Here is a 14,562-nt window from a genome sequence, read left to right as displayed (position 1 = left end):
ATGACGTTCACATCATATTGAATGTATTGGTATCTGGTTCAAGATCTTGAGTGCCTTTTGGTAAAGAAGTGTGGCGTTTCTAAGCGCATGGCCGGGAGATATCTCGGGATTTTGATAGAGTGTCGTGGGTTCTGTTTTTTGTTTTTTTTTTCCTTTTTTCACCTCAAGCCTGGCCCTGGGGTTCCGCACGTCGCCGAACAAGCACAGGGTGCCTGGTGATACAGGATTGTCGTGTGTTGGTGCCACCACATCAGTTGCTACAAGTTTCCTGTACAAGTACTCGGTAGAGCTTCAGATATGACGCAAATCACGTGGCCCGGCTTGGTAAGTCGTCACTCGTCAATCACATGCGCCGCACCCGCGCAGCCCACGCATCCATCATCGAACCATCGAACCATCGAACCATCGAACCATCGAACCATGGCATCCAAGCGCATGCAACCAGCTGACAAAACTTATCCACGTCCATCCCGCTTTGGCTCTTCATATATCCAGTATCTCGTTACCTGAGCAGATGCCGTCGCTCGATTCGCCCAAGCCTTTCTCATGCGACCCTTTACCGTTTTGTGCAGCTTAGAAGCTTCGTCCGGTCAACAGCGTCATTGAATGCCGTGCTTCCTTTGTTGCCAACCCTCGATTCATCCATTGCCTTGACCACGTCGGTACGGGTTCCTCAGTCGAACCACATTCTATCAGAGGATCCATCCCCATTGTTTATTGTCTCTTCCAGCAATCATATCAGAAAGAGGCAGCCCCCTCCTCTCCCGCAATCTAGGTCGAAGACATTAAACCCCCTCCGGCCAATCCGGTTCACAGGTGGCCGATCCATTTTTTTTTCATGTTACTCATCTATCATGAATTTACTCACGCGCAAAACTTCGAGCAAATCGCTCTCGGAGAAGGAGAATAGGGGTAGAGGCTCGACGGGCCAGGATGCTGGCGCAGCGGAGCGCGTTGCAGACGACAGCAAGCCATCCTTCTTCCACCGCCTGAGCAGGAAGAGCAGCCGGTCTAGAGAACGGGAGACGCACAGTAGTCAGAATGAGACCACGTCAACCCCGCATCCGAGCGAGGTGAGTATGATTTGACACATTGCAACTACTTCTCTTCGTCTGGCAGTATACCTCGCTGCACACATGCACGTCGATACTGACTCCCGGGCGCTTGCAGGCGAGCCATGAGCGAGAGGCAGCGACTGCGAACGCGCATGATAAAATCGTTTCTCCTAAAGTCGCCGAAGTCCATCCAGAGCTTGCTCACGCCGACACCAAAGGGAAGCATTCTATGCACGTGGACCCTTCACCCCACTCAGAGAAAACTGAGACCCTCCAGTCTATTGACCCAGCCGCGGAGGAGAAGGCTCCCTCACTACCCAGAAGCAATTCCGAGAGGCTGCAATCAGGTACTGAAGCGGGTGAGTTCCTCGTGTCTTGAGCAATGCCGACATCAGCCTAATTTTGATGCTATAGGCGATCAGCCCAAGACCAAGCGCCGTCCGGGAGGCTTGACTAAAGAAGACGTCGAGCATCTCTTCTCTGGGGCTCCCCAATTTATCCTCGAGAAGGGTCGGAGAGGCCGCTACTTTCCCCAATCATTTTTCCCATGGAATAATGACCTAGAGATATCAGATCTACAGGACCGGAGATATATCAAGCACGAAAGCTTCGCGCTCGCAACGCTACATGCCCACTTACCTATTCCCGATGAAGTCAATTGGAGACCGGGAATGGCGGCCCCCACAAAGAAGCAGGGTCTCGAACTGGGAAAGCGGCCAATGTTTGAACTCGGAATCTTTGAGCGACCCAACATGCTAGGCATCGAAGGTCGAGAGCCGGGCTCAGTAGGCATGCGATATTTCCTCGAAAGACCCGTTGCAGATGGCATGACAGACGAAAGGATCAAGGAGCATGGCAAGGACGTCGAGATTGACCTGGCCATCGCAAATGCAGCAGCGCTTGAGGCCTTCAAGATGCTCGCTCTGGGGAAAGACAATGAGGAGGCGAATGCCAAAATCGGCAAGCATGCGCCCGCTCAGGAACGAACTAGATTGATCAACGAAGGTCCTCGCGCCTGGAAAGCTGTAGGTGTTCGGGATATCAGCATGGAAGTGCTGGCCGAGAGGATGCACAGAGTGGGCGACTTGCGTGACCATGTTCTCAATGCCGGCTGGCGGACCACCGTCCTCAACCACATTGACGCCCCGTCTCTCTATTCCCATCTCTTCAACGAGCTACTCTACCCACCTCACCGAGTGCCGTCGGATGCCAAAAACGGGAAGACATCCCTGAAGATCCAGATTGAAGCACTGGTCAAAGTTCTGACCACGCCTGGCGCCTGGCTCGATCTGAGCATCCCGGAGTCGCGGTTGAGGTTCGGGAAAATCCTACATAGTCGGACGACTCGACACGATCACGATACAGGTCTTCTGGTCATTGACCCGGAGCGTAAGTGGCTGCTCATCCAGCTCCTCCTGTCTGTCGAACTGGTCATCCGCCTCGATGCAGCCCTGAGACTAGGCGTGGCACTGCATGCGGAAAACTTCGAGATCAGCAGCGAAGAAATTCACCATTTCAACAAGCTACGCAACCTCAAAGTCGATTGGGACCTTGTGGCCGCCCGGCGATTTTTGTTTCTCTCCTATGTCAAGAAAATTGAAAAGAGAGACTCAGCTCCAGTATCACCGATCCATTCATTGGAGCGACCTTCGACTCTCAGGCAGAAGTCTTCGGGCGACCACCGCCATTCACTGTTTGGCGATCTCAGACACAAGATGGGGCTGGACAAATCGGATGCCGAACCACACGTTGTGCTTGATGTCTGCGACGTGGCCATAATGGCTCGACAACCGGCTGTAATGGTGGACGGCCTCTTCCGCTTCGCCACCAACATTGGATGGCCGCGAAGTGAGCAGCTGCACGACTCCCTGAAGCAGAAGCTGTGTACGGCGTCGGTGGAAGAGAGGGAGAAGATGCTGATGGATGCAATCGTCTGCCCTGATGACAACACCGCCACGACTAACCCGGTCAGCTTGACGCCTTCGCTCCAGAGGTTCAACGTCGATCTACACCCCGCTACACCCACCACCATCGGCGGCTGGCTCTCACACAGCTGGCTCTCAGGTCTCATCCTCCCGGGCACCTCGATCTGTGATATCCTGATGTCAACGCTCCTCGAGAACGACCCTGACCCACGGACTCTCCAGCATCTTGGCTCTGCCCGCCTACCGCTGCGAGCGTCGGGGTTCATCCTTGACGGATCTTCCTGGTGGTCCAAATCCTGTATCGTGGGACGGGTCATGGCACCGACAAAAGGGGGTATGGAGTCGATGGGTTGGATTCACACGCCCAAGTTCGTGCCCTTGTTCGAAAACACCCGCGAGCCGGTGGGCAACCGCTGGGTGAAGATCAAAACCTTTCCTGTGCCCACGACTCGCGACCGGCCGAGGATATTCGACGGTGACAGATTGGCCGAGGATTCGACTCCGCTCGGTAAGGGGAAAGGAGGGATCATGGGCACCGAGTTCAGTATGGTAACTGACCACGTCTTCGATGACGGAAGCATGCCCGAAGTCACTGTCAAGGACATCAAGGTGCATTTATCCAGCTCGGACCTGACCCTCGCATCTGCGGAACACCCATTGTCAGCATGGGCTCAGTTCGAACTTATCCTCGCACCACCTACAACCCCGACTCCATCCCATCTATCATCAGGAGAGACGCTCACTAGCGAGACGGCTCGGCTCCAGATTCGCTACGGCCTCGATCGAGCCGTGTACTTTGTGACCTCCCACCCATGCCGCCTGCCTCACGGCCATGCCACATTCAAGCCCGGCTCACTGGATGCGCATTACGAACAACAACACCCCAAACACATAAGAGGCGTGGCGGAACACATCCCTGCGCATCCACTGCACAAGACATATGCCTACGTGACCAAAACACTGGCCGAGATTGTGCAGAATCCGGACCTGGATCCCCCGAATCCAACGAAGATGGGCGATGAAGGGGTCTGGATCATCGATGCGCGAAGTCACGGCCAGTCGCCACACAGTTCAGAGATCTCCCTACAGGGCGAGACACCTACACCGTCTTCAACGCCGACGCCAGCGGCAGCTGAGGGAGCAACCCATGGCGTCACAAGTCCCAAAGTGCACCTTGACTATCTCCAGCGCTATCTCCACGGAAGCACCGACCCGCAACTGTGGAAAAAGGACATCCTCGTACGGGCGTGGTGTGCCGAAAAGGGCCGCAACGCCATCGTGGCCCGAGTCGGACGCACATGCCTGTCCTGTGCGATTCGCGAGGCCAAGGCGCTCGAGATCTCGGTCATTATCAGGGTCGGAATCAAGGAGTGATTTTCCCGCGGAGTTTGGCACGGAGGTCTACGAAGTGGCCGGTCAACAGGGAGGGGTCCTCGCTGGCCGCTGGTTTTGTCATTCAGCTCGCGACATTTGGATACGCCATCCGGCGGGTTTGGGTAGTTGGACACAGATCGGGAACGTGGACGCTCGGGCATCCAGTGGGTATGCGCGAGGGGGGGAATCTCATTTCACCAATGCGATCAGATCAGAACGGCCGTGGGATCTAGAGACGGAGTGAGTTCCTTTTTCCTCGCCGCGCAAGGCACATTTCCAGGGAAGGCAAGGCATGAGTGAGTCTTCAAGCATGGCGATGGAAATAAGACCGGGAGAGTTAGCGAGGGTGTTTGATCACGATCATGATGTTGATGGCGAAGATGGAGGATGCGTGACGCACCCGGGGGACTATTTAATCCACCAGCGGCATATTATATCACGAGACGAATCTTGGGATGACCTGGAATGACCTGGGACGACCTGGCACGCCTTGGACAAGATGAAAGGGAGTGACATATGGAAGCTATGAAAGGAATGGACATATGGGATGGGATGAGATATGGATGATATGTGAGATATATAAGTTTGAGAGTGTGAATGACCGAGTGATTGAGATGAACGCTCGAAAATCTACCAGGACAGAGATAGAGACAGAGACAGACATTCTGCACGAAGCACGAGAGCTCTCTTGGGATTGAATCACGGATCATGGTTCATATATCATATATCATATACCATGGATCGTATATCATAGAACATGGGCCATGGACCATGGACCGTGGATCGATCTCTCCGTCCATCCATATAGTGAGCTAGCTAGCTACCTCTCCCTCAATCTCTCTATCCCTTTGTTCGTCACCACTTCCTTGCTGCGCGATAGAACGAGGTTGTAAAGAAGGACGGACTGCGAAAATGATATCGACATGATGTGTGTCTAACGTATTCATCGTCATGCGAGTTGAGTGAGAGAGAGAGAGAGTATCTACTGTAGCCTGTAGCCTGTAGCCTGTTCATTTCGGGTCGATTCGTCACTCTGTTCGCACAGGCAAGAAGAAGAGACAACGGGGAGAATAGAGAACGAGAGAATATAGACTGTAGGGCCAGCCGTGGTCCATCGCTAGGAAGTGTGTTGCACGCATGCGCTCTTCTGTCACTCACTCCCTTCCTCCCTGAAGGACTCGGTCCTCTCAGAGGAAAGTATTTTGCATGATAGCAGAAGACCAACCGGGAACGACAATGTCTGGTCGGCAAGAGAGGCCCTACTACTCAAGATTGCCAACCCCGGTGGGCGAGGCATTGTCGAGAAGCCCTCGAGAACAATACCTTGATTCATCTTCTTTTGTTTGTCCTCTTCAAAGGCCAAGTCAAACATCCCCAACACTTTCTGCACGGGCAGCAAAAGTTGCGCGGAAATGAACATGTGCCCCCAAAAGCTCCCATGGTATTTCGGCAACAGGCCACAGTCTCCGAGAATGCATGTGAACAGGGGCTCTCGGTGGTCGCGCATCAGCACCCCGACATCAAGGGTTCATGAGAGAGGTTGGCCTGGCGGGGTTGGCTGCGAGATTGCATCCGCCACGTACATCGCCAAAGCGCATGAACACCGTCCCTTGGAATCCAATGGGAAAGGGGTTGTGTGGGCTTCCTGAAGTTTGTGGCGAGTGCTCTGCTTGGTGTTGCCTGATGGCGCAGGAAGGACAGCAGATCGCACCGCTCATAGTTACGACCTCAATGACGATAGACGTCCTTAGTTCCTCCAATCCGACCTGACCTTCTCTTATCATGTGCACCATAAATTCAGTCCACGAACGCTCCCTGGTGTTCCGCCAGTGGATGTTGACGTCAGTAACATCCTTGCCCACAGCAATCCACGAAAGCATGAAGAGAGAGTTGAGCCCTCGAGAAAGTGCGACTGGGAGCAGTGGAGGTTGGAGAGATTGATGGATCCAAAGACGGTGACCGGCGACGCCGACCCAGCTTCCTGGTTCATGGAAACCCTGGAGTCAAAAGTTTCACCGCAACACTCAAAGGATGTTTGTGAAGTCAATGCAAAGACTTTGTTCCGAGTCAGGTTCAGGAGGCGCCGTGAATCCAGAATTTGTGTGTCTGTCTTTGATTTGTGGCTTGTGATGTTGTGTGCTACCCCAATTGAAAGAATGTCTCATGAGAGGGAAGCTGAGAATGAGGTCTAGACTCTGTCGACAAAGTGATTCAAACAAGCCCAAAGATCACCCCTTCGCCTTCAGGGAACGGGCCAACGCTAATGTTACCAAAAACGCTTCTCTTGCAAGAGTTTATTTTAGGCTGTCCTTAGAGGCTAAGGTGTGTCGGTCACATTCCAGGTCTCGGAAGACTGTACTCGGTCCCTCGTCGATTGTACGATCCTGGACAATTTTCAACACCTAGTTCCCATGTTTCACTTTGAGAGGCAGCTTATCGGAATTATATCCCTTGGCGCATCCTCCGGGGTAAGCAGGTAGCAGAAGAAACTTGGATTGACATTATTCTTCCAGAAGTCGGCTGGGTGCGGAGGCCCAAACCTTGCGAGAAAAAGAGTAACGGTGAAAGACACAAGTTGCAAACATGATGTTCTAGACCAAGAAGATGACCCAAGTTTCCCGATCGCGCGAAATACTTGTAGGCTCGATGGCAGTCTTGGAACTACAGGGCTCTGAGTGGGATCGCGTCAGAGGTGTTGTGACAGCATCAACCTGTCCCTGATGGTTGGTGAGTTCAACGGGCGTTCGCCACGATCGTTAGGGTGGGTGGATTCGTGAGAGGCGGGGTTCGGTGCGCGGTAGGGAGGGTGTACGAGGTATCTAGAGAGTAAACAGCTTAGCTTTCCTGGCAGCTTCGTTCGGTGCTAGCGGTGCGTCTGGAGAGGGGAAGAGCCAGAGAAAAGGAGTGGGCTAGAACTTGACTTTTTTGTTTTTTGAGGTGGCCTGTTATTGGCGTTGGAGCAGCGTGTGTATGCAGCAGGAGGGAGGAGATGAATCCAAAGAGGAGAAGATTTCTTGTGATGTGGTGATGATGATGAGGATGGCGAAGATCATAATGTTGATAGCAAGATGATGGTTGTGGTTGTGGTGAGATCATTGACTGCGGCCTTTGAGTATTTCGCATAGACAGACTTGTGTGTAGGTCACCCGAGTACGTAGGCAGCCAAGTGCTTCAATGAGGCCGATCATGGCCCCCCCTGTTCAACCAGAGTATTGTAAATATTATTCGGTACACATTCCGACCATTAATGCAGAGCGTAGTTGTTACTTGTATGTAGATCATCCTCGCCATCCTCGCCATGGTTAGCACAGTACGAGGCTTGTCCTTCTGCTTCACCATTCCCCCCTCCCCTTCTCAAAGGCAGACCCCAACCGACCATGGGTGTTTCACAATGAGCCCTCTGGACGCGTGACAAACCCAGTGAGCATCCGCGTTGTGATGTCCAGATCGAGTCCTCCCAGTTCCCCATCCACAATCATTGCCACGGGGCGGATGTTTGGGAATCCGCCCTTGACGTCCAATGGTGAAGTACTCGATTGGCTGACGGTCAATCATACGTCGCTCCCTTAGCAGTCGGTGTGAAATAGTACCGTGCACGTCTTTGCTAAGTCGTGATGGTGATCGACTGCTTTGATCGCCCTCACACACCTCCTAGTACACATCAATAGCGCTGGCTCTAGGCAAAGGGGCAAAGTACCTCGTACAAGTGATGAGCTCCATATCTCGTGACGGCCATTCGGTATTGTGAGCCGATAAGTCCAGCTAGAAAAGGTCCTCTTAAGTCAATCAAGTCATCTGTCTGCTGGGGATCCTATCTCGATGACAAAGCTCGGCTGCGTTCAAGTGCCGGGACAAATCCTATAGGAGCTTCGAATGGCGGCGTCGAGGTGGTATTGTCAAAAACAGATAACGTCTCACCGGTTCGCCCGTCCTGCGCGGGCATTGTCCCCCGGAGACAAACCGTCTTGGGCACTGCCTTAGATGCCCTTTCAGCCAAGCCCCCAAACGAAGAAGAAACCCTTTGACGTGAAAAGGAAAGAGGAGCACGCGCTAAGGTATCCAAGGACGTGTACAGGGCCTCGAGGTAATGAAAAGCCCACATACCCTGGCTGCATGGCTGTGCATGGCTTGTGACAATACCAAGTTTTTCAATGCTGTGCTGTCCTAGCATACCGATCGGAATGATCGCTTTGCTGTCCAAACCCCATGTCGAGTCTCAAGCATTGCTCATAGGTAAACACCAGCAGGTCAGGCACAGCATCGGGCCTTGTGCTCGGTACCATTCGCAAGCCGGGTCAAGTTGTTGGGGCGAAATGCAGAGTAGACTTCAATGGCCCCCAGTCTCCTTGTGCCAGGGCATGCTGCAACCCAAAGTCGGGCATCAAAGGCAGTCGTTTTCGCTTCATCCCCCCCAGTCGCACTCGTAGGCAAGGCAGAGACGGACGCAGGAGGCCATTGAAAATCTTTAGTCGGCATGGTGGTCTGATGCCTGGTTCTGCCACCGTCCAACCCACTAAACTCTCTTTTTAAAAATAGACGGCGAAGATTCAGAGACCCTTGTTCCTTGACCCACCAGGCCACCAGATCGACAGTCCCCTAAGGGAAAGAGAGCCACAGTTTGTCGTCGCACCTGTCCATTATTCTCCAGACTGTCAGGGCTCCATGGGAAATCCAAGAACTCTGATACCAGGAGAGGAATGGTCAAGTCATCTCTATCTGCTTTCTCCGACCCATCTCTTGAATTTCCCAAGCGAGTAGTCAGAGGGAGAGAATGCGACAAAGCGTCGTTCGGGTTGACCCTTGGCCTCTTCCGCCCACAGTCGATGGTTGATCTGTCTCTCTTTCTCCTCTTCTCAGCTTTTTGGTTTGGAGCCCCAAGTTGGGGATGGATTGGCACCCAGCGATGGCGACTGCTGAGCTGCCAGCTTTCTTCACTTCACATTGGCTAGTGTCTCTGCAGAATGAGGCGGTCCTGACTGCAAAGATCGACAAGGAGCTGACATTTCATACTCGTAACCCCTGGCTTGGCCACTCTGCCGAACTCCGAGGCCTGCAGAAGGTGTGTCTAGTACCAGGACTGACTGTGTACGCGCTGGTAGGGGGTCGACTTCCCACGCTGGGCCTGAGTATTTGATCGTCGGTAGAAAAGTCTATCGACCTGCTGTCCAAAACCCACTTGCAATCTCGGGGGAGCTGCCATTGATGCCAAATGTTTTCACTTTGGCATGGCCAGAGGTCCGCAATTGCCATGATTTGACCCATGCGAAACCAACCACCATGGCGACCACCGGGTGAAGGGGAGAACGGCTTTGCGGAACTTTATGGTGCCAGCTGGCGGTGACCTCTTCTTTGGTGCTGCCATAGGCTTGGAAAACCACATGGCAAGCTGCAAACAGCGCACAAACCCATTCGTTCTTTGCTCCGAGGAAATCAAAATTCCCGACGGCTCTTTGAGAGACACTCGCTCGTGCTTCATCTGGATCGGAAGAACCACGCTTGGAGTTGCCTTCAATTGGTGCATTGCGTCTTGGACCAGCATGAAGCCCCGAAAATCTTACTCTGTCCTCTCGGAGACTGGACAAAGTCTGTATGCTTCACTCAGGCATCCAACCTTTTCAGCTTTCTTCCTACTACGTACTCCAAACTCCCACTTGAGGCATGATCAGAGATGAGGCAAAGGTATCCATTGACGATACCCTTGACTTGATGCATTCCAGGCTGTTTTCCCCCAGAGAGCTCTGCTCTTTCGACTGACTTTGAACTCGCTCTTCTCGCGCCCGTGGAGTAATCATACCTGTAGCTCCGATGGAGGGGGTCGGATGCTGATTTTTACCCCTAGAACGCTGTTTCACCCGAGAGCTAGGGACCACCAGGTGCTCGGTCCACGTGGAGAGATGGTCGCCACCTAGACAAGTGTTGTAGAATAATACGGGAGGAACGGGCGATAGACTTTTGGTTGAGAAAAGTGTGCCGCTAGCCTTCTGGTTGCAGAATGTACAGGGATCTCCAATGTGGACTGTGAGACGCAGTAGCTTCGACGCTACCTAGCCATGCCATCAACAGGGAGTCGACCCGGACCATGTTTCCGTTAAGTCTAGAATCCCTGAATACCTGGGATCCCTGGACAAGGTCCCTGAGAAGATCTCTTTCCCAAGGAGGATCTGAAGGAGAGCCGCATCAGACACAGCCACATGATGGATTTGTATTCGTATGTCTGGATTCTTTTTCCCTCGGTGGCTCGCTGCTGTATCCTCGTCGGTAACCCCTCAGTAAAGATCGCTTGCTGGATACGAGCACAGAGGTTGGCCTTTTGTTCCGTACCCCTCCGCATTCACATGGAGGCCGAGCTAAACTGAAATTATGCCGCTATGGGCAATGATAGTCGTAGGGGCTAAGCGAGTAAGTCAGTGAAAGGAAGGATACTCGCCACCTCTGCTCTGCACCTAAAACCACTTACGAGGCTCCTTTAGACGCTGCCGTCGTCTCTCTCTCACTAACCTCGTTGCGTCTATCTCGGAGCAGCACGAGGCTTTGACCGAGTTGGATACTGCGAGTGGGTCTAGGGTCAACTCCACGCAATCGCACCCACGCCACTTTCTCGGTTAAGACGTGCTGACAAAATGCATCCATGGCCTTGGTGGTGACGTGTGTGGCATTCGCAGTGGGCGGCACCCAGGCGGATCTTGAAGCGCCTGACAGGCACCGAGGACAACAAACCGGGTACATGCAAAACGTGGCAGAATTGTCCCAGGCTGTCCTGCATCTTTTAGCCGCCCACCCCCCGCGTAGCTTCGCAAAATCCTTCGCCAAAGACCGAAGAGACGTTGAAAGCAGCTTGTAACCTGTCTTGTCCCTGTTAGACTGAGCCTCAGCACATGATTGTCGGCTTTGGGCCTAACTCACCAGGCAGGGGTGCCACCTGGCACGCGCCCAATGGGGCCCTCTCTGGATCGAGTCGGGGGTGGGCAGAGGTTGACTAGACTTCGGTCAAGAGTCCCTCAGCCTCCACAGTTACCATCCAACGCATGGATAGCCGCTCTTCAGATCATGAACTTTGAGTGGAGGATGCGTCTCTCCTCAACCGAGCCATCCGCACCTTACCAGGAAGAGTCCAACTTCAACCTCCATCGAAGCCACACAGCCGGCGTTCAGTGGCGCTAGCTCTGAGGATCAACTCCAGTGCTGTCGGGGCTAAGTACTGTTAACCCCAGTTCAATGGGCTCCACTGGAGAGTCTTCCAAGGCGCTCTCGCTCGAGACCGAAGCGACATTTGTGAAGATCAATGCATGTATTCATCCGTCAGAGCCGGTTTTCGTGCTGTGACAATGTAAGAGGGTCCTAGCTGCTAAGGTCTACCCCGTTGACTGGGTACTCGTGTACTTTGTCGGGCCTTGTCGTGATCCCCCTTTTGATGGCTTTGGGCAAGGCAAACAGCAGCTGATCTTTCCCCTTCAGAATGATACCACCGTCATTAAACAGCAGGTATGGACCAGGAGTCTGGTCGCTGAGGGCCGTGGTCAACAACCCCTCCTCATCAAGATTGGTCCTTCGAACCAGTCGGTTGGGATTGCGGCGCCTGCGCCTCGTATTCGTCGGTTTCTTAGAATCTTCTGTCGGGGAGACGTTCCCAATTCTTCATTGGTGGAGACAGGTTGGTGCAGATCGTTCCTTGGACACCGAACTTCCCTTGTACCTTGTCTCGGCACGCCAGGCAGGGAGGTACAAGTCGTGGAGGCTAAATGACGGGCAGCATCACCCACCAGCTTCGATCAGACAGCCTGCCCTTTTTTTTTACCTTTTCAAAGTCGATCCGAGCAACTCAAAGATGGTCAGCCGCACCACCTGGGACCACATCGTAAATCTCCAGATCTTCAGTACCTCGTTTTACAGGTGTTCTGGACTTTTGGAATGCAGATATAGTTGAACTGTGGCTTTTCTCCGAAGTGGATCTTGTAGTAGCTGCTGGCCATCCAGCCATAGTCTCCAAACGGGCAATCCAAGGTCAGGCATGATTGTTTGGGGGTCCTGTTCTCGCATCTTACCGGGGCGAGCCCCGTCTCCCCCTTGGCTCATTGGGGAGTATCTTGTGCGATCAGCCATCCAACTTCCCTGTGCAAGAACCTCGTCAACGCCTAAGAAAGTCAATGGCGTGAGCGATTGGACTCGTATCTTTCCTCCGCAGGTGGACTATTTGACTCCTCTCGTGGCTTTAATCGCTAGTAAGGAGGAGCTGGGGTCCAAACTCGTAGAATGCCAGATTCCAAACCATACCTTTTCCGCATGCATAGAAGTGTCATATACCACACTGTCATGCATGTTGAGGGCGCTTGTTTCCTGGTTTGATTCGCCTGTTGCGGATATCCAAGTCTTTTCGCGGTGGCGGGCATTTTCTTCTGACCATATTTTACGATCCACGAAGAGGGAACCCAGTCCTCGTGAACTGCAGTTCCCAATTCCTACCACTGGTCAGTCTGTGTTCTCGACTTCTAGGGGACATCCCGGTCTATCCCCATCAAGATCCTTTTGTTGAAATTCTGATTGTTCTTTTCATTTCTCTCCAACTTCTGCTCCGGACGAAGGAACGGCTGACAATCCTCTCCACTCCCTACTCGATTCAACCGATTGTCTTCAACTTTGGTCACTTGATGCGATTGCTCTCTGTTGATCCTCTAACAGAGTCTCGAGGATTGCCCCGAAGTCAACTCAAACAGTACTCGGTTTGCGTTAGCATTCGGTGCGACGTGGGAAGATTATTCCACACCTCTATTCTCCGATGTGTGGTAGATAGTACTGCCAGCAATATTTGTGCGACCCAAGTGATCCAAAATCCCACGAAGCTTTCATAGAGCTCTGTGACGCGCAATTGGGGCTGCTCCCTTTTCGCTGATCTGACTGGGCCGCAACCCGAATCGGCCTGGAAACCCATCAGTCGGTTGCGACAAATCAATTCTGTGATGTCGACACAAGATCCACGGTACCAGTGATGTTGCCAGTCTGCCTCGCTCAACATCTCGACGAGTACAGTGGTGGAAGACGAAAAACCAGCAGGAATCACTACCTAGTCTTTGTCTCGCGGAGGTAGTGGACATCTGTCAGCGAAGAGATGCAAGAGGGAGGAAATAATTTTGGAGTCTATGCAGAAGGAAGTGGTCCTGCGCAAGACCAGTTCGGTCCTGAGGTCGAGCAGTTCAACATGCCTGGTTTGATCCAATCCGGTAACTCGTCGCCCACTGTTCGCGACATGGCGGTAGAAGGGCCACCCTCATCTCCTGCCGATAAAAAGAGAAATAAACTGGGGTACCATCGCACTGCCGTCGCATGTGGTCAGTCTCTGTACCTGGCTTCCTTGTGCGCGACATTTCTGACCAAGTACCAGTCCATTGCCGACGGCGCAAGATTCGCTGTATGCCTGATTACAATGACCCAACAGGCCGATGCCAGAATTGTATTCGCCTCAAAAAGGAGTGCATTTTCCTGCCGATCGACCCGCAAAATCCGCCCACAACGAAACGACCTCGCTCAGGGCAAAAGACAGCGGATGGCTTCGTGAACGAGGGTGAAGCTTCAGTCTCGTCATCCTCTCCAGGTGGCATCCTAAGAAGCAGCTCCATGGAACAAATAAGTTATGGGAGGGGATCCTTGGACACTCCTCCCATGTCCAATGAAAGTCCTGGGTTCCCAACTTTTCAGCCGGCCTCCAGATCCGTATCTGTCCATGGTAGGAGTTCGATCCTGTCTTTGTCTTCGAGGGCTGACGCATTTCAGGCTTTGATTTTGGGCATGGGTACGACCCTAGTCAACACCAGCGTCAACATCAGCAAGTCCTCGTCCCATCTCCGTACTCACAGGGGAACTTTGATGTGGATTCGATGAACCCTTCATTCTATCAGCAGCAGCAGCAGCAGCAGCAGCAACAACAACAACACTCATATGGACATCCAGTTGGCACGCCATATTCGTCAACGTTTGCTCCGAGTTCCTTACCTTCCGTGATGACAACGATGTCTCAGGAACAGACTCGTGCGTACCAGACGGCTGTCCCCAATGGTGGCTATGGATGGACAAACCCCCCCGCGAGGTCAATGTCATCTGACCAAACCGACGAATTGTCATCCGGTTTCCCAACCCCATACCGAACAAACACATATCCGTCCTTCGACAGAGGAATGACGGGCCAGATGCAACATCTACCTCCGACCAGTTCGAGC

The 14,562-nt window shown here is 53.0% G+C and overlaps 2 protein-coding genes across 2 annotated transcripts; one reads left to right on the top strand and one right to left on the bottom strand.

Annotated features, from left to right (window-relative positions):
• Nucleotides 1-854: 854 nt before the first annotated feature.
• On the top strand, nt 855-4,354 carry AYO20_04688 (hypothetical protein; the record flags this gene model as incomplete). The annotated part of the gene is made up of 3 exons (XM_022642983.1): nt 855-1,073; nt 1,120-1,414; nt 1,470-4,354. 3 exons carry the CDS (start codon nt 855-857, stop codon nt 4,352-4,354), a joined length of 3,399 nt encoding a protein of 1,132 aa, XP_022501038.1.
• Nucleotides 4,355-9,504: 5,150 nt separating this feature from the next.
• Nucleotides 9,505-10,041, bottom strand: AYO20_04687 (hypothetical protein; the record flags this gene model as incomplete). The annotated part of the gene is made up of 3 exons (XM_022642982.1): nt 9,505-9,860; nt 9,913-9,939; nt 9,993-10,041. The coding sequence occupies 3 exons, from the start codon at nt 10,039-10,041 to the stop codon at nt 9,505-9,507; spliced, it is 432 nt and encodes a 143-aa protein (XP_022501037.1).
• Nucleotides 10,042-14,562: the final 4,521 nt, after the last annotated feature.

The sequence above is a fragment of the Fonsecaea nubica genome, assembly GCF_001646965.1.
Source record: "Fonsecaea nubica strain CBS 269.64 chromosome Unknown Scaff25, whole genome shotgun sequence".
Taxonomy (NCBI): Eukaryota; Fungi; Ascomycota; class Eurotiomycetes; order Chaetothyriales; family Herpotrichiellaceae; genus Fonsecaea; species Fonsecaea nubica.
This window is presented reverse-complemented; position numbering and strand designations above follow the sequence as displayed.